The 20,717-nt window shown below is 38.6% G+C and overlaps 1 protein-coding gene across 2 annotated transcripts in view; it reads left to right on the plus strand.

Moving 5' to 3' along the window:
• Positions 1–1,318: 1,318 nt before the first annotated feature.
• Positions 1,319–20,717, plus strand: part of sh2d3ca (SH2 domain containing 3Ca) — a 46,434-nt gene continuing 27,035 nt past the window's right edge. The window contains exons 1-3 of one of the 2 annotated variants that reach the window (XM_058412305.1): positions 1,319–1,474; positions 7,295–7,934; positions 8,780–8,819. In XM_058412305.1, coding sequence (XP_058268288.1) covers positions 1,456–1,474; positions 7,295–7,934; positions 8,780–8,819 — 699 coding nt within the window. In that variant the 5' untranslated portion in view covers positions 1,319–1,455. Of the gene's footprint in view, positions 1,475–7,294; positions 7,935–8,779; positions 8,820–13,075; positions 13,591–20,717 lie in introns of those variants that run through there. The other variant, XM_058412306.1, reaches the window with a different exon arrangement.

Genomic DNA, 20,717 nt, shown 5'->3' on the forward strand with positions numbered 1-20,717 from the left:
AGAAGCCGAAAGTCCAAAACTTCTGTAAAAACCTCTTAATTGTTTGTAACACTAAAACATGCTAAAATAATGACCTGAGGTTTTAAAAAGGCTCGATGTGACGGACGCTGAGGTCGCAGTTGAGAGGATCTCAGAGCTGGTTAGAGGATGTGAAAGAGGTTGAGAGCAGTTAGAGAGAGTCTGAAGCTGACACTTCATCAGAAGTCAATTACACATTTACATCTGATCTGTCTCATACACTGTATGTGGTTTTTTGCACATATATCATTTTGTTTTTGTTCCGTATGACAAATATTTAACATTTTTTTGTAACTTTTCTTACTAAATTTTTCTTCCTGCTCTCTCTCTCTCTCTCTCTCTCTCTCTCTGTCTGCAATCAGTCTGTGATATACTCGTTACTGACACAACTTCCTGCCCACTGACACAGAAACACCATTAGATTCATGATTATTTGGAATACAGCCTAATTTTCTTTCTCACAATATAAACAAAAAACAAAATCTACAGTCATAGACAGGCAGAGACGTTCAGAGACAGTCAGAGACGGGTAGAGACGTTCAGAGACAGTCAGAGACGGGTAGAGATGTTCAGAGACGGTCAGAGATGGGTAGAGACGTTCAGAGACAGTCAGAGACAGGTAGAGACAGGTAGAGATGGTCAAAAAGAGGTGGAGATGGTCAGAGACAGGTGGAGACGGTCAGAGAGAGGAGGAGACAATCAGAGACAGGTGGAGATGATCAAAGAGAGGTGGAGATGGTCAGAGAGAGGTGGAGACGGTCAGAGAGAGGAGGAGACAATCAGAGACAGGTGGAGATGATCAAAGAGAGGTGGAGATGGTCAGAGAGAGGTGGAGACGGTCAGAGACAGGTGGAGATGTTCATAGAGGCAGGAGACGATCACAGAAAGGTGGAGATGGTCAGAGACAGGTGGAGATGATCAAAGAGAGGTGGAGATGGTCAGAGACCGGTGGAGATGTTCATAGAGGCAGGAGACAATCAGAGACAGGTGAAGATGATCAGAGACAGGTGGAGACAGTCAAAGAGAGATGGAGATGGTCAAAGGCAGTTGGAGATTTAAAGTGAGTTGAAGGTGAGTGAAGACAGCTGGAGACAGACTAATTATATATCTCTCAGTCTAAGGCAGTTGGAGACAATCAGAGGCAGTAGGAGGCAGTAGCTTTTGCAGCCTTTCTGACTCGGTGTGTGAGCTCAACCACAAATGCAGGGCTGCTCATATCAACACAGGAAGTATTACACTGTGACTTCTTACACTGCACCAGCCCTTCACACACGCACACACACACATACACACAGACACACGAACATACACACACACTGACACACTGACACACACACACACACACACACACACACGCAGCACGTCCAAGAAGGAGGGAGCTTATTCAGAACTCTCTAGAAAATAAAATTATCATTCACATCCTGATGAACGGACAACATGCTGAAACACAAACTGAGTGAGTAGTAGTGTTGTGTGTGTGTGTGTGTGTGTTTTCAGTCTGTGGTGGACAGGACGAAACTTTAGACCATCATAAAGTGCATTCTGATTTCCTGAGAGAAAGAGAACAAGTGTGTGTGTGTGTGTAGGTTTGTTAAGCATTGTTTTCCTGTTATTAAAGTCAAGTGTTTACTGGTATTTAAAATAAAACAAGTTAGAGACAAGTTAGTGCGGTAAACGTTTAACACGGTGACGCTGGAGAGATCTCATCTGTAGAAGACCTGAGTCAGAAACCAGCACCAGTGTTGATCAGATCCTGCTGTGTGTGTGTGTGTGTGTGTGATCAGACATGAAGAAGCAGGAAAACACAATCATGAGCTTCCATATGACATCGGTGTTGTGTTGTGACCACAGGAGACATGTGGAGTGGCCACAGAGGCTCATAAGTCATAAATCTGACTTTAACTGACCTGACAGAATTAGACACCCATGATGGGTTTGTGGCTGAGAAATGATGAAATCTTATTTTTGTGACTTCACACACACACACACACACACACACACACCTGCCAACATCGTACACCTTACTGCACCAGTGTGTGTGTTTGTGTGTGTGAGAGGGGTTTCTGCTCAAACCAGAGACGCAGAAAAAGACCATAATGATAAACTCGATCTTTATTCACTGACCTTGTTTTGTTCCACACACTTAATACACATTTAATACACATTTAATACACACTTAATACACATTTAATACACACTTAATACACATTTAATACACATTTAATACACACTTAATACACATTTAATACACATTTAATACACATTTAATACACACTTAATACACGCTTAATACACATTTAATACACACTTAATACACGCTTAATACACATTTAATACACGCTTAATACACATTTAATACACACTTACACATTCAATACACGCTTAATACACATTTAATACACGCTTAATACACACTTAATACACATTTAATACACATTTAATACACACTTAATACACGCTTAATACACATTTAATACACACTTAATACACGCTTAATACACATTTAATACACGCTTAATACACATTTAATACACACTTACACATTCAATACACGCTTAATACACATTTAATACACGCTTAATACACGCTTAATACACATTTAATACACGCTTAATACACATTTAATACACACTTAATACACATTTAATACACATGTAATACACATTTAATACACGCTTAATACACGCTTAATACACGCTTAATACACATTTAATACACGCTTAATACACATTTAATACACACTTAATACACGCTTAATACACATTTAATACACGCTTAATACACATTTAATACACGCTTAATACACATTTAATACACACTTAATACACGCTTAATACACATTTAATACACACTTAATACACGCTTAATACACATTTAATACTCACTTAATACACGCTTAATACACATTTAATACACACTTAATACACGCTTAATACACATTTAATACACGCTTAATACACATTTAATACACACTTAATACACGCTTAATACACATTTAATACACGCTTAATACACATTTAATACACGCTTAATACACATTTAATACATGCTTAATACACGCTTAATACACATTTAATACACACTTAATACACACTTACACATTTGATACACACTTAATACACATTTAATACACGCTTAATACACACTTAATACACATTTAATACACACTTAATACACACTTAATACACACTTAATACACATTTAATACACACTTAATACACATTTAATACACACTTAATACACACTTAATACACATTTAATACACATTTAATACACGTTTAATACACACTTAATACACACTTAATACACATTTAATACACGCTTAATACACATTTAATACACACTTACACATTTAATACACACTTACACATTTAATACACGCTTAATACACATTTAATACACGTTTAATACACATTTAATACACGTTTAATACACATTTAATACACACTTAATACACACTTACACATTTAATACACACTTAATACACATTTAATACACGCTTAATACACATTTAATACACGTTTAATACACATTTAATACACACTTAATACACACTTACACATTTAATACACACTTAATACACATTTAATACACACTTAATACACATTTAATACACACTTAATACACATTTAATACACGCTTAATACACATTTAATACACGTTTAATACACATTTAATACACGTTTAATACACATTTAATACACACTTAATACACACTTACACATTTAATACACACTTAATACACATTTAATACACGCTTAATACACATTTAATACACGTTTAATACACATTTAATACACACTTAATACACACTTACACATTTAATACACGCTTAATACACATTTAATACACACTTAATACACATTTAATACACACTTAATACACATTTAATACACATTTAATACACGTTTAATACACATTTAATACACATTTAATACACGTTTAATACACACTTAATACACATTTAATACACATTTAATACACGTTTAATACACACTTAATACACATTTAATACACATTTAATACACGCTTAATACACATTTAATACACACTTACACATTTAATACACATTTAATACACGTTTAATACACACTTAATACACATTTAATACACATTTAATACACGTTTAATACACACTTAATACACATTTAATACACATTTAATACACGTTTAATACACACTTAATACACATTTAATACACATTTAATACACGTTTAATACACACTTAATACACATTTAATACACATTTAATACACGCTTAATACACATTTAATACACACTTACACATTTAATACACATTTAATACACGTTTAATACACACTTAATACACATTTAATACACATTTAATACACGCTTAATACACATTTAATACACACTTACACATTTAATACACATTTAATACACGCTTAATACACACTTAATACACACTTAATACACATTTAATACACGCTTAATACACACTTAATACACATTTAATACACGCTTAATACACACTTAATACACACTTAATACACATTTAATACACACTTAATACACATTTAATACACGCTTAATACACACTTAATACACACTTAATACACATTTAATACACATTTAATACACACTTAATACACATTTAATACACGCTTAATACACATTTAATACACACTTACACATTTAATACACACTTACACATTTAATACATGCTTAATACACATTTAATACACGTTTAATACACATTTAATACACACTTAATACACACTTACACATTTAATACACACTTAATACACATTTAATACACGCTTAATACACATTTAATACACACTTAATACACATTTAATACACACTTAATACACATTTAATACACACTTAATACACATTTAATACAAACTTAATACACACTTACACATTTAATACACATTTAATACACGTTTAATACACACTTAATACACATTTAATACACATTTAATACACATTTAATACACGCTTAATACACATTTAATACACACTTACACATTTAATACACGTTTAATACACACTTAATACACACTTAATACACATTTAATACACATTTAATACACATTTAATACACACTTAATACACATTTAAAACACGCTTAATACACACTTAATACACATTTAATACACATTTAATACACACTTACACATTTAATACACGTTTAATACACACTTAATACACACTTAATACACATTTAATACACATTTAATACACACTTAATACACATTTAATACACGCTTAATACACACTTAATACACATTTAATACACGCTTAATACACACTTAATACACACTTAATACACATTTAATACACACTTAATACACATTTAATACACGCTTAATACACACTTAATACACACTTAATACACATTTAATACACATTTAATACACACTTAATACACACTTAATACACATTTAATACACGCTTAATACACATTTAATACACACTTACACATTTAATACACACTTACACATTTAATACATGCTTAATACACATTTAATACACGTTTAATACACATTTAATACACACTTAATACACACTTACACATTTAATACACACTTAATACACATTTAATACACGCTTAATACACATTTAATACACACTTAATACACATTTAATACACACTTAATACACATTTAATACACACTTAATACACATTTAATACAAACTTAATACACACTTACACATTTAATACACATTTAATACACGTTTAATACACACTTAATACACATTTAATACACATTTAATACACATTTAATACACGCTTAATACACATTTAATACACACTTACACATTTAATACACGTTTAATACACACTTAATACACACTTAATACACATTTAATACACATTTAATACACATTTAATACACACTTAATACACATTTAAAACACGCTTAATACACACTTAATACAAATTTAATACACATTTAATACACACTTACACATTTAATACACGCTTAATACACACTTAATACACATTTAATACACATTTAATACACACTTAATACACATTTAATACATGTTTAATACACATTTAATACACACTTAATACACATTTAATACACGCTTAATACACATTTAATACACACTTACACATTTAATACACGCTTAATACACATTTAATACACGTTTAATACACATTTAATACACACTTAATACACACTTACACATTTAATACACACTTAATACACACTTAATACACATTTAATACACGTTTAATACACACTTAATACACACTTAATACACATTTAATACACGCTTAATACACATTTAATACACACTTACACATTTAATACACGCTTAATACACATTTAATACACGTTTAATACACATTTAATACACACTTAATACACACTTACACATTTAATACACACTTAATACACATTTAATACACACTTAATACACATTTAATACACATTTAATACAAACTTAATACACACTTACACATTTAATACACATTTAATACATATTTAATACACATTTAATACACACTTAATATACACTTTATACACACTTACACACTTAATACACACATAATACACACTCTAACACTTAATACAAACTTAATATACACTTAATACACACTTACACACCTAATACACACTTGTGTATTATATTTTATTATATTATATGTTATAAAGAAAGTATGAAATTACTAGTTAACAAAATGAGCAATAAAAAATTCTTTGTCTGTATGAAATGTGCGTGTTGAGGATCAGTAACGCTCAGTCTCCTATTATTTCTTAATGAATTAATTTATGTTTATTTATTTATGTATTTATTGAAGTCCTGTGAACTGTACAGAAAAGGAAACATGATTTTATACTGTATTTTTTGTGTTCTTGTGTTATGAATAGTTTTAAGTGTAATGTTTAGTATTTGAGAATGTTATACTCTCCTGTTCACACTGATGAAACACAGCGCCACTCGTTTCTATTTGATCGTCTCGCCTCTGAAAACCTCCAGCTTAACCTCTGACTCTAATAAAGCTCTGACACTGGAGACTCCTTCCACACGTTACCCAAACGTCTCCACCCAGATCACAGAGATCCATTTTAAATTCTGTTTATTAGTCCATCGTCTGCTGAACACGTCCCTGAGAACCAGCCGTTGCTATGGAAACCACAATGCGTTATAATATAAACTTGCGATATGAAGACTAATAGACGCGTCTCAAGGGAGGATTTCGAGCTCATCAATGTTTTTTGTTAAAATGTGTGTGTGTGTGTGTGTGTTTGCTACAGAGTAATTAAAAGGTTCTTTCTCCGCTCGTCACCAGGTTTTAAGTGGTTCGGGAGTCTGGGTAATCTTTCCTTTCGTCGCAAGTCGGACGCAGGGAAGGAAGCATCCACCAAGTGTGAGGAGAGGTCAGTGGACGATGACGACATGCGCCCTCGCTGCCCGAGCTACGCCCGCTCCAGCGAGATGTACACCCACATGGGCACCATGCCTCGCCCTCAGAAAAAGAAAGATAAGAGCGTCAAAGCTAAAGGTCAGGAAACCAAGAGTTTTAAAACTAAAGCAAAGACAAAGAGCAGCAACTTGAACCGGAGTCAGAGCATGAGATGTTCGGACCACGTGATCGAGTCGCCTCTCCTCAGTGTTCTCAACAGCAAAGCGCTCTCCAGCCTGCAGGAGAACCACGCAAACAACAAGCTCACACAGGAACCCCAGAAAGCTGAGAGCAAGAGAGAAGCTGAAGCTCTGAGCACCGAGAAGATCCATAAAGGACCAGACAACATGCCTTCAAAACCCGAGGAAAATCCAGATCCACCTCCGGATGCTCTCCAGGAGAAACCGGCGCTGCCGAGGAAGGGCAGTCTGCCTGTCAAGATCCCTGCGGAGCTGCAGAAGGAGAAGACTTCCAAACTCACTGGACGTCAGGAAGAGGAAAGAAAAACAAGTCCAGATGTTGAAAGGTAAGACACCCTCGTTATGAATTCTGGACTCTGATTGGTCAGAAGATTCATTTAATTCATTTTCTATAACAGGAGCTCTGATAAATGAAAAATGGAAAATGAAAAATGGAGACGCTGGTAACAGAGAGATGGTTTATTTAGCACACTTTTCTTTTTGTTGTGGTAAAAGAGGAATAAAACTTCCTGCTTGAGCCGAGATTTGACACTTGTGTCCAAAAGGGTACATTGCCATAGTAACCGAGTCAGATTAGCCTCCTGTGAGGAAGTTAGCCGAAGTTGGCTTGTGACGCGGGATACAAAATAGCCGCAAATTACTCTTCACTTACTGTGTGTTTACACGACAGACTACTACACACTCCACAAAGCAGCAGTGTTCTATAAATAGCTTTTTTCTTCTTAAATGATCGTTTTAATGTGCGTATAAAAATGAGGAATTTATATCTGGCGATTAAACGACATGACATGCTATTACACGACCTGTCCTTCAGAGGGCGCCAGATATCAACACAGTAAACTACTGATTCTTGCTAAAATGAAACAATAACGTTAAACTTTAGTAGATTATTATTATTATTATTATTATTATTATTATTATTATTACTTAGTATCTCAGGGAGTTTTCCTTTCACCTTTGCCTCCTCATTGGATTTATTTAAATATATAAAATGTATAATTTATATCCTGAATTTATAAATGACTTTAAAACCGCTTTGCGAAAAATACATTAAAATACAAATAAAACTGAATTGATCTGAACTGAATAGTATTAAATCTTCAGACTGTATCTTTAGGTTGTATCTTCCGTGTGTGTGAAAATTCTGAAGAATATTTATTTCTCTTCTCAGTCAAAAGGGAACCACAGACAATGAAGGAGAGTATGTAGAGGTAAGACATCTGTCTGTCTGTCTGTCTGTTGTATTAAAAATTATTTTTTTATCTATTCATTCATACTAGTGAAATATTACCCATCAAAATCATTACACGGTGCAGGTTAAGGATATTAATAGTAAAAAAAAAAGAAGTTTTTTTTATATGTTTTAAAATATTGATGATCTTCTCTGATGAAACACAGACTGTACTCATCTATACACACACTCGTGTCTTTGAGTCCTGAGAGTGATTTTGCCTTAATGTTTTATTCTAAACATCTTCGGGTTTGTTTGAGAACACTTTCCTCTTTTTCATGCACGAAATGTTAAATGTTTCTCATCATGTCCATCACCACATAACATCACTGTGGTGTGTGTGTGTGTGTGTGTGTGTGTGTGTGTGTGTGTGTGGGCTTGTATGAGGTGTGGGTTTCTGTTTTTTTTCTCCATATGACTCAGTGTTTTCCCCCCAAAGTCACTGGTTTTTAATTCAGCACTTTAATTAAGCAAATTATCGTCATCATTATGCTAAAAGCAGCATTTAGGAACGTAATAAAAATCCACCTGGGTCTTTTTTGGCTGCTGATGAAGTGCACTTTAATAGTTTTTTGCTGTCTTAAGACATTTACAGGGCTGTTTCGGTAATTAATTCCTCCTGTGAGTTTAGTTGTAATGCAGCTTTTGGCCACTCGATGGTGCAACAAACATATTTTCTATGATGCAGTCAGGCGCGCGTGTGTCAGGTGCAATTTTACCTGCACTTTAACACACACACACACACACACACAGAGAGAGAGAGAGAGAGAGAGAGAGAGAGAAAGCACGAGACTCAGACGTTGTGTAATATTTTATTCTTTTACACATTTTGGATTAAACTCGTGTCTCTATAGGAGTGTCTTCAGAGCAGGGAAAGTTGTTAAGGATGAATGAGGTCATGTGAATCAGCTCTAATTTAGCCATGTTAGCAATTTAGGGCGGTTTATTTCTCTAGTGTTTTGATGTGTGTGTTATTTATAGTTCCTCCATCTTCAGTGTGTCTCATTCTCTCCTTTCCCCTTCATCTATGCTTCTCTCTCTCTCTCTCTCTCTCTCTCTCTCACCGTCTTCTTTTCCCCACCTGTGTAAAACTGTAATGGTGCTACACGGAGCTGAGAATGCGGCCTGAATGCATTACAGTGAGAGGAGTTTCTCTGAATGGCAGCAGTGCAGCAGGAAGCTACAAACACTCCTGATGCTGCATGCTGCAGGATCCCAGGAACCACATTAGCATTTTATCCCTACTCAAACACAGTACTAGAACTTTCTGGGAAAGCAGCTACAGGAGATCTTTAAAGGAGATGCGCCACTATCCCGAGACCAAACTTCCACTTGTATAACTTCTGGTACTCTACAGGATCAGGCTGATGTTAATTTTAGGGACCTTTTTTTAGTTGTTCAGGTGGAGTTTACTGAACTGGACATCATTAATTTGAACCTTTTAAACAAATCATTTCCAAACCTTCTAGAAAAAATCTAAAAGAACCTTTAAAGAAAGTTTTTAAAGAAAATTTAAAAAGGCTATTTTCCCCGAACTGTTTACACATGTAACAAGTCCTGAAACCTTCTGGAGAAGCTTCTGAGAGAGTCTCAGAACCTTCTGAAGAACCTTCTGAAAGAGAGCTGAAACCTTCTGAAGAAGCTCGTGAAAGAGTCCTGGAACCTTCTGAAGAGGCTCGTGAAAGAGAGCTGGACCCTTCTGAAGAGGCTCGTGAAAGAGAGCTGGACCCTTCTGAAGAGGCTCGTGAAAGAGAGCTGGACCCTTCTGAAGAGGCTCGTGAAAGAGAGCTGGACCCTTCTGAAGAGGCTCGTGAAAGAGAGCTGGAACCTTCTGAAGAAGCTCGTGAAAGATTCCTGGAACCTTCTTGTAAAAACCTTCTTGGTTAAAGTTGTCAATAAATGCAAGGCTTGCGTAACCTTTCAAACAATTAATGAGCTCAGGAGCCTTTTGTAGAATGAAATGACTATTAAAGATTTTTACGTGTAGTCACACCCACAAAACTCACATGCTAACCCCTCCCCTTTTTGTCGGGTGCCATTATTTCTCTTCTGCTTGAACAGCTAGATACGAACGCTTTCCCACAAATCCCCTGATTTTCATAAGCACCTCGTCTCTGGTGTGAACGCTCCTGAGGAAAAATGAATATGAATGTAGAATTTATGAATAAATTCGTTCATAGCCAGAGTGAAGAATGTGCGCGTGGTGATGATGTCATCAGCGTCAGTCACTTAGCGGAGGGTAAGGTGCGAAAGGGACAATGAGATGGAAATGTAAACAGCGGCGACGTGATGGAGAGAGTGAGAGATGAAGAGGAACAGAGAGAGAGGAAGAGAGGGAGACAGGGAGAGAGAGGAACATAGAGAGAGAGAGATATGACAGCAGTATGAAGGGAACGCAGCAGCGGTTCAGTGAAACAGGATCTTCATACAGGATATTGTTGTGTAAGTGTGTATGTATAGATAGATTTATTGTCAGATGGAAGGAAATGGATGGATCCTGGTGGGTAATGGGTCTGGCTCTGAGGAGAGAGAGAGAGAGAGGGAGAGAGCGAGAGAGAGAGAGATGGGTGGAGGAGATAAGAGTGTAATGGTATAAATGGGGAGGTTTGGTTTATGTGAAGCTAATTAATGTTCCTCTGGCATACGGCCTAGCGAATGTCCAAGACTCCCCCCTCTTCCTACACATACACACACACACACAGTGTTTTATTCCTCAACATGGCCTGAAACATTGCTCAGGTCTGTATCATGACTTGGATTTTTTTCAGGAGATCAAACACAGAGATGTTTCCTCATCAGACCTCAAACTGGACAAGAGCAAGAGGAAGTAAAAAAAACTCCATTACCCAGAATTCTGTTCAGGATGGATTCTGGTTAATGTCAGGGAAAGAATGGGAAAGTGTGTTTGAGAGAGAGAGATTCATCACCACACACGAGTCACAAGCTCTCCACTCAGTTCCTGCCTTCGGGATGCGGTCATCGTAATTAATGTTTAACACGGAGTGAGAGAGAGAGAAAAAGAAAAGAGGGAAAGAGGGAGAGGGATTGATTGAAGGAGTGAGGAGGGATAGAGTCGTGCTCAGAAATGTGGATCTGTGTGTAGGAGAGAGGGAGGGATAAAGGGAGAGAGAGAAAAAGAACAAACAGACGCTGAGAAGTAGGACAGGAGGGTAGAAGAAGGTCAAAAGAGAGGGGGTGGGGGAGGAGGGAGGGTAGGGTAGGGTAGGGGGAGTATTAAAGCATGCAGGTGAATATTAGAAGAATGGACACTATCAGATCAGATCTTTTGTATAGAGACAAAACACACACACACACATACATGACAAAGGATCAGTGTGTTATATAAAGCACATGACCAAAGGATTAGCATCTACAAAAAGGGAGGACCAGAAGGAAAAAATATATGGAAATGATTAATATCAGCTATTTAATGTCCATATATGGATAAGAGGGCGTGTCTTTAAATCCATACATGGAAATTTTAAGAAAGGAAATAAGAAGGTTAGCTTTAGCTACCATGAGGTTCTCTGACAGAATATTGAGACAAAAAAAAATCTCATTTCCTCATTGGACATGAATACAAACTCAGACACCGACATTTGTTCAAATACATTTCATCACTTCCGTTATTGCAACTATAAACATGCATTCCCTCACCCGCCTGTCTGTTTTCTTTTTTCATTCTTAATCAGCTGTTTGTTAGAGAATTCATATTAAAATAAATAAATGTCAGAGCTGCTTTTAAACAAAATTAATGAACTCCCTCAGCAGCGAGGTGGAGTACTTTGTAAAGTACATGTGTGTATTTTAAACACTTTTGGCTTGGCGATATTTAATAGTGTGCACTTTTCTGCACTGCAGTACCATTACAGTCCACTGGGGGCGCTGTAATGGGAACCTGAGCAGGAGCAGAGCTGAGCAGAGTTGTAGCTTGTGGAGCTCGTTAACGGGGTTGTGTCATGTTCCTGGAAGACGAACATAGAACACATTGCATTGCATACTCAGCTTATGCTGTACACTGTACGTGTGTGTGTGTGTGTGTGCGTGTGTGTGTGTGTGTGTGTGAACTCAGTGTATAAAGACCTGGCTCTGTCCTCCCCCACTTAAGCCCACCCTACTTTGCTTTCTTTTAGAAAGGAATAAAAGGGAAAAAAAATCCTTTCAGAAGGTGCTGAATGCATGAGGGGCATTCTCTTTCTCTCTCTCTCTCTCTCTCTCTCTCTATCTCTCTCTCTCTCTTTCTCTCTCTTTCTCTCTCTACCAGTATTGTTTGAAACCCTGGAGGAGGGTGTTGAGCAGGGAGTGGGTGGGGTCTCAGTGGTTGCTCTAGCATCTCTCTGGCTTTCCTCTCTCTCACTCCCTCCCCCGTTGTCTCTCTGTCTCTCTCTCTCTCTCTCTCTCTCTCTCTCCCCCACCTCCTCCTCCTTTCGTCCGAGAGCGATGAGGTAATCCCTGCCAGCTCTCTGAAGCAGAGACAGTCAGAGAGCGAGGCAGAAAGAGAGAGCAGTAGCAGCCGTATGCCGGCTCTGTGCTCACACACTCTCGTACGTATTCTGAGTGTGTGTGCATGTGTGTGTGCATGTGTGTGACGAGGGGCATGACCCGGACCTTCTAGTGGACCCTGAGACGAAAGAGAGAACTGGATAGAGGGAGACAGGAGGAGGAAAAGAGGAAGCATGACGGAGAGATGCAGTCTGTGGAGCGCGCTGTCTGCAGCCGCCTGCTGCTTCTACAGGGGATCGTTCATGCAGGTGCAGGAGTTTGTGTGTGTGTGTGTGTGTGTGTGTGTGTGAGTGTGTGTGTGGGCAGGTATGGAACTGAATGACATCATCATGCATGTTCACTGCATCTTTCTCCCAGTGTTTGATTAATGCACACGTTTGTAGATGTGTGTGTGTGTGTGTGTTTGCACTGTTGTTGTGTTGTGTTGTTGTGGAGCACGTCCATGCTCACGTGCATTTCTGATGATGATGATGCTGCTGATGCTGATGGTGCTGATGATCTCACAACGCTGAGAGTGTGTGCAGGCTGGACTCAGTGGAGTGTGTTGTCATCCTGTGGTCGTGTAGTGGCTTGTAACAGAGCTCAAGGCTCGGGGGAAACCGGAGAACGCATCAAAAACGGCGACCTGGAGGTCATGCTGGAGCTTTCAGAGAGAAGATATGGTTTCATGGATGCTGAGAGCTGAGCCCAAATCTGTCCGAGCCTGACACTCGATCCTGCACACACTCTTCAGCAGCAGGATGGAGCATGTGCAACCCATTCTTCTGAAAACATTTCCAGTGTGGAAAAGTGTCTTACAGTGTGTTAGTGTGTTACAGGTACAGTTTGTTACAGTGTGTTAGTGTGTTACAGGTACAGTGTCTTACAGTGTGTTAGTGTGTTACAGGTACAGTGTGTTACAGTGTGTTACAGTTACAGTGTGTTATAGTGTGTTAGTGTGTTACAAGTACAGTGAGTTACAGTTGCAGTGTGTTACAGTGTGTTAGTGTGTTACAGGTACAGTGTGTTACAGTGTGTTAGTGTGTTACAGGTACAGTGTGTTACAGTGTGTTACAGTTACTGTGTGATAATGTGTTACAGTTGCAGTGTGTGTTATAGTTACAGTGTGTTAGTGTGTCACAGTTGCCTTGTGTTACAGGGTGTGATGCTTACAGTGTGTTACAGTTCCACAGTGTGTTATAGTTACAGGTCACAGTGTGTTACAGTGTGTTACAGTGTGTTATAGTTACAGGTTACAGTGTGTTACAGTGTGTTATAGTTACAGGATACAGTGTGTTACAGTTACAGGTTACAGTGTGTTACAGTTCCATTGTGTTACAGTGTGTTATAGTTACAGGTTACAGCGTGTTACAGTGTGTTACAGTTACAGGTTACAGTGTGTTACAGTGTGTTACAGTTACAGGTTACAGTGTGTTACAGTTCCAGTGTGTTACAGTGTGTTACAGTTACAGGTTACAGTGTGTTACAGTTCCAGTGTGTTCCAGTGTGTTATAGTTACAGGTTACAGTGTGTTACAGTTACAGGTTACATTGTGTTACAGTTCCAGTGTGTTACAGTGTGTTGTAGTTACAGGTTACAGTGTGTTACAGTGTGTTACAGTTACAGGTTACAGTGTGTTACAGTTCCAGTGTGTTACAGTGTGTTACAGTTACAGGTTACAGTGTGTTACAGTTACAGGTTCCAGTGTGTTACAGTTCCAGTGTGTTACAGTGTGTTATAGTTACAGGTTACAGTGTGTTACAGTTCCAGTGTGTTACAGTGTGTTATAGTTACAGGTTATAGTGTGTTACAGTTCCAGTGTGTTACAGTGTGTTATAGTTACAGGTTACAGTGTGTTACAGTGTGTTACAGTTACAGGTTACAGTGTGTTACAGTTCCAGTGTGTTACAGTGTGTTACAGTGTGTTACAGTTACAGGTTACAGTGTGTTACAGTTGCAGTGTGTTACAGTGTGTTACAGTTACAGGTTACAGTGTGTTACAGTTACAGGTTACAGTGTGTTACAGTTCCAGTGTGTTACAGTGTGTTATAGTTACAGGTTACAGTGTGTTACAGTTCCAGTGTGTTACAGTATGTTATAGTTACAGGTTACAGTGTGTTACAGTTCCAGTGTGTTACAGTGTGTTATAGTTACAGGTTACAGTGTGTTACAGTGTGTTACAGTTACAGGTTACAGTGTGTTACAGTTACAGGTTACAGTGTGTTACAGTTACAGTGTGTTACAGTGTGTTATAGTTACAGGTTACAGTGTGTTACAGTTACAGTGTGTTATAGTTACAGGTTACAGTGTGTTACAGTTCCAGTGTGTTACAGTGTGTTATAGTTACAGGTTACAGTGTGTTACAGTGTGTTACAGTTACAGGTTACAGTGTGTTACAGTTCCAGTGTGTTCCAGTGTGTTACAGTGTGTTACAGTGTGTTACAGTTCCAGTGTGTTACAGTGTGTTACAGTTACAGGTTACAGTGTGTTACAGTTACAGGTTACAGTGTGTTACAGTTCCAGTGTGTTACAGTGTGTTACAGTTACAGGTTACAGTGTGTTACAGTTCTAGTGTGTTACAGTGTGTTACAGTTACAGGTTACAGTGTGTTACAGTTCCAGTGTGTTACAGTGTGTTATAGTTACAGGTTACAGTGTGTTACAGTTCCATTGTGTTAAACTGTGTTACATTGTGTTACCGTTAATTCCTAGAAGTTTTATTCCAGCTCACTTACTTTGGGAAATAAGTTGTGTAGAGCTGCTCGATTAAAGCCCATTGGTTAAAATGTCAATATGGATCATTAGGAGTTCTAATACACACACACACACACTCTTACTCTCACACTCATTCACACACATACACTCGGGTACTCACTCTGTCTCACACACACACACACACACACACAGACAGACACACAGAGACTCACACAGACTCACATTTACTTGCTGTTCAGTTCTGGATTCTGATTGGTCAGATGTTGATTCGTTTTCAGCAGCAGCTCTACACTATGGTTTCTATAGTAACAGCTCATTCACTTCATTCACTTACTCTGATGTTCCTCTGATATGGTGAAGATTTTTATGTTTATGTAACATTGATGGAAGGAGTCTCCAGTGTCAGTGCTGTTGTAAAGTGTTTTTCTTGCTTTTGTGTCGTATTAACTTTAAGACAGAGACTGAAAAGGAAGGAAAGAGCGTTTATCGCTGCTGTATGCTGATGCTGATAACCACGTCTCAGTAGTTGTTGGTCTGTTGCTGTGGTGTAAGAGAAATAAAACACGTGCTGTTGAATTTTGATGTTGAACACACACACTTCATGGAGTTACTAATGAGTGTGTAATAATCTGTAGGATTATTAATCCAGATAATTATATAATCCTCCCTTCCGGAGGAAGCAGTAAAGGTTCTGTGTGTAACTTTACAGCAGAGATCTTCTGAATCAGAATCAGGTTTTTCAGTAGACGATCTTTCACAGACTCTCCAGGAGCTTTGGGGATTGTTGCAGCCAGATTTTTTGATGCAGATACTTGAACTGTTGAGCAATCACAAGCGGAGGGTTCTTCTTCTCCTCTGAGATCTGTATTTAGGTTCCATGTGTGTTGTGTGTGTTGTGATGATGTCACACAACTTGCCTCGCATCGAATCTGCAGGAAGATCATTAAATTTCTCGAGTGTTATGTTGAGTGCTGTGATGAAGCCTAAGTTTGGTGATAATCTACATTACACCTTTAGAACATACACACAAGTTTTAACCTTCTTCCTATTCTAGAGCATCAGTACAGGTGTCTCAGGTTCCTTTAACCAGGAGAACCTTTAGATTTCTTTACAGTGAGGTATATACGGTACATCTCCGTGAACAATCCATTAATAGCTTTACAAACTCTTATATAAGCTTCTCTTATACATTCTCCTACTTTCTCCCTCATGGCTTTTTGTTCAGGAAGTGCTGATTCCACGCTTGGCTTGGTAAACCTAATAAATTGATCTGGTTTGTCGTTATTCTCTCCAAAAACAAAACCTGCCAAAATGACTCAACGGTCCACAGCGGCTTGTTCAGAGCACTTTGGGACACAGCTGCAGGGAGGAGACCGTGTTTTATACGTCTCTGGCTCTGTTTACACACGCATTCGTTCAATCTGCGTAAAAAATCCACTTACACCATCCATATCTAAGCACCAAAACAATGAGAGCAGATGAAAACATCACGTAGACCAGGAAGATCGTCAGTATTTATAATAGCAGTGTAACGCAGTAGACAGCTGTGGGTTACGGTGTGTAATGATGCCCCTACGGGTCGCGTGTAGTAATTTTATGCGTATGTAATTCGAGCCACCTGAGCAGGACGAGCCTCAGCTGGAGCTGGGTAATGGGGTTTTTGGTCGATGTTCACAGCAAGAAGCAGAGAGAGAGAGAGAGAGAGAGAGAGAGAGAGACAGAAAAAGGGAGAGAAAGAGGATGGAGAAAGGGAGAGAGATAGAGGTTAGAGGGAGAGAGAGGAAGAGAGGGTAGGAGATTGAGAAGAATAGAGAGGTCAGAGGGAGAGAGACAGAGAGGATAGAGAGAGAGAGAGAGAGAGAGAGAGAGAGCTTTGTATTGGTTTAAGCATCAGACTCAGTGGAGCTGAAAGATTCCTCATAAAGTTTAAGTTTAGAATTTATTCTAAAATACAAACTGTGTGACTGAACTCAGGACATTCTACCAGCACCACCAGTACCCCCACCACCAGCACCACCAGTACCACCACCAGCACCACCACTAGCACTACCAGCACCACCATTAGCACCACCACCACCACTAGCACCACCAGCACCACCACACTGTAGCATTCTGTATTCTGATTGGTCAGAAAGTGCAGAAGGTGTTGATTTATTCTCTATAATCAGCTCTGACTGTAGCGCAGGTTTACATTAACGTCACTGCGCTCCTTCTATCACATTATCGTTTCCATAGTAACAGCTGATTTGCAGGGGCGTGTATGACGTCCAGCTCTGTTTAAACATGTGTAAGGTGTAAGGAAGGAGTCTCCAGTGTGAGCGCTGTGTAACAGTCAGAAGTAACTGCTGATGAGGGAATGTAGCTGTCTGTAACTGATCGTGGGGACGAACAGGAAGTTGTGGTAAAACTGGTCATTGTTGACAGATTGTTGTGGTGTAAACAGAACTAAAAGCTTGTTAGACATTGTAGTCAGTGGTTTAAATGAGCAGGATAAAGAGCAGGGTTAAAGGTTGTGCCAACCTTCTGATTGCTTCTAGAAGTTTCTGCTCAAAAAATCCATTTCAGATCTAATGAAGTTTTGTGCTCGAGTCGCTCTGCGTGTGTTCAGTCCACTGCGTTGTGTGTTTGCTTTAACTCCAAATCTTCCATCTGCCTTCCTGCGCTTGCACTTAATCCCCCTGTTTAGCCCATCCTCCGTCGCCCCACCGCCACGTTCCTGTCTCAGGATGGCTCAAGATCCATGGCCTCATTATCCAGAGCTCCGATTGAGGTTTTTATTTCAGTGTTTGAGTCGGTGGTTTAGTGCTGGATGTGGTACTCTAGAGACTGCAGGAATAACAAGGTGTACAGGCTGCAATTGAACAATATTTATGGCATCTTGTGCATTTTTTCCATCTCTTTCTTTCCCTAATGCTTTTGTGGTAACGCTTTAATGTAATATAATATAATATCATATTACTGTAATAAAAGTAATACAGCTTTCTGTGCTTTCAGCACTTTTTCCTCTTCCTCTCTCTCTCTCTCTCTCTCTCTCTCTCACTGCATTTCTTGAAAATCCTCTCTGGAGCCTCTGTCACTTCCTGCCGGGAGGCTGCGACGACGCCGACTGAGCTGCTGACAGTAAAGTTGGAGAGTAAATCTGTCTGAGAGAGAGAGAGAGAGAGAGAGGAGGAGAAAGAGGAAGTGAAAGCGGAAGAGAAGGAGGTTATCCTAATTACACAGCACTCTTTTCTCTCCTAATGAGCCACCCTAAACTGTAAAAACTCCCTCAGTTCAGGCTTCATTCATCCGCCAGAGAGTGAGTGAGGAGGCCTGTTGGTTTTGATGAACGTAGCATAAAGCTCAGGAAAACCCCGCGAGCTGGGATTAGCATTCATTCGTTTTGTGCCTTGCACTCGAGTTAATTATGTTTGCTCTCCTCAGCCTCGTGTATAGAAGGAGGACTTGAGAGCGCAGATCTAAAGCTCAGATTCGAGCCTGTGGTGTCATTTACCAGGTGATACTGTGTGTGTGTGTGTGTGTTTGTGTGTGTGTGTGTGTGTATGTGTGTGAGAAGGAACCCAGAGAGAATCACTCCTGATTGTTTATTTATTTGCTTGTTTGGATTTATTTGTGGTTAGTCATTTAGTTCTTTGTTTGTTTGTTTGTTTGGTTGTCTGGTTGGTTAGTTGTTTGTTTGTTTGTTAGTTAGTTAGTTAGTTGGTTGTATTTTTGGTTGTTTGTTTGGTTGGTTGTCTGGTTGGTTAGTTGTTTGTTTGGTCACATGTTTAGTTAGTTAGTTAGTTAGTTAGTTAGTTAGCTAGCTAGCTAGCTAGCTAGCTAGCTAGCTAGTTAGTTAGTTAGTTAGTTAGTTAGTTAGTTGTTTGGTTGGTTGTTTGGTTGGTTGGTTGGCTGGTTGGTTAATTGTTTGTCTGGTTGGTTAGTTGTTTGTTTGGTTAGTTAGTTAGTTGGTTGACTGATTAACAAAACACATCAGAATGTTTAGTATTTAAAGTGGAGTGTGTAGAATTTTAATAAAAATAAAAAAGCATTAAAGCAAAACAAAAATGGATGATGATGATGATGATGGTTTTGTTTCAGGACAGAGATCAAAGTTAGAGATGTTAGTGGAGTCTCGGTGACCGTCACAGGCCTTTTGTGCTCTAAGTGTCTTTAAAAGACCAAAGGAACCAAAGATCAGAGAGAGAGAGAAAGAGGGGGGCACAGAAGCAGAACAAGACAGACAGAGAGAAACAGTCACAGAAAGAGAAACAGACAGACAAAAACAGACAACAAACAGAGAGAGGGAGAGAGAGAGAGAGAGAGAGAGAGAGGGGCTATTAACTCATCTCTCAGCCCAGCTGTTATCTCTCAGGCTTCAGTTTTCTCCTCCTCCATCCCCCGTTCTTCTTGTCCTCCATCCCCTCCTCTACTCCTCCTCCATCCCCCGCTCCTGTCCTCCTCCAATAGCCTGTCCATCTCTAAAGGTCAGAATGAGATTGTTATCACAGGATCTCGTCTCTGTATCTCATCTGATCATAAAATAATAATAATTTATAGCTGAAGCATCACAGACCTTCACTCAGCAGTTCCGGAAAGATCTAAAAGATGAAAGAGATACGAGGTCTAACCTCACACACAAAAAGGCTCCAGTGTTCATCCTCTTGACCTTAGTGTCCAGCTCTGACCTCTGAGGTGACTGT

The sequence above is a fragment of the Hemibagrus wyckioides genome, linkage group LG16, assembly GCF_019097595.1.
Source record: "Hemibagrus wyckioides isolate EC202008001 linkage group LG16, SWU_Hwy_1.0, whole genome shotgun sequence".
In the NCBI taxonomy this organism is placed as follows: domain Eukaryota; kingdom Metazoa; phylum Chordata; class Actinopteri; order Siluriformes; family Bagridae; genus Hemibagrus; species Hemibagrus wyckioides.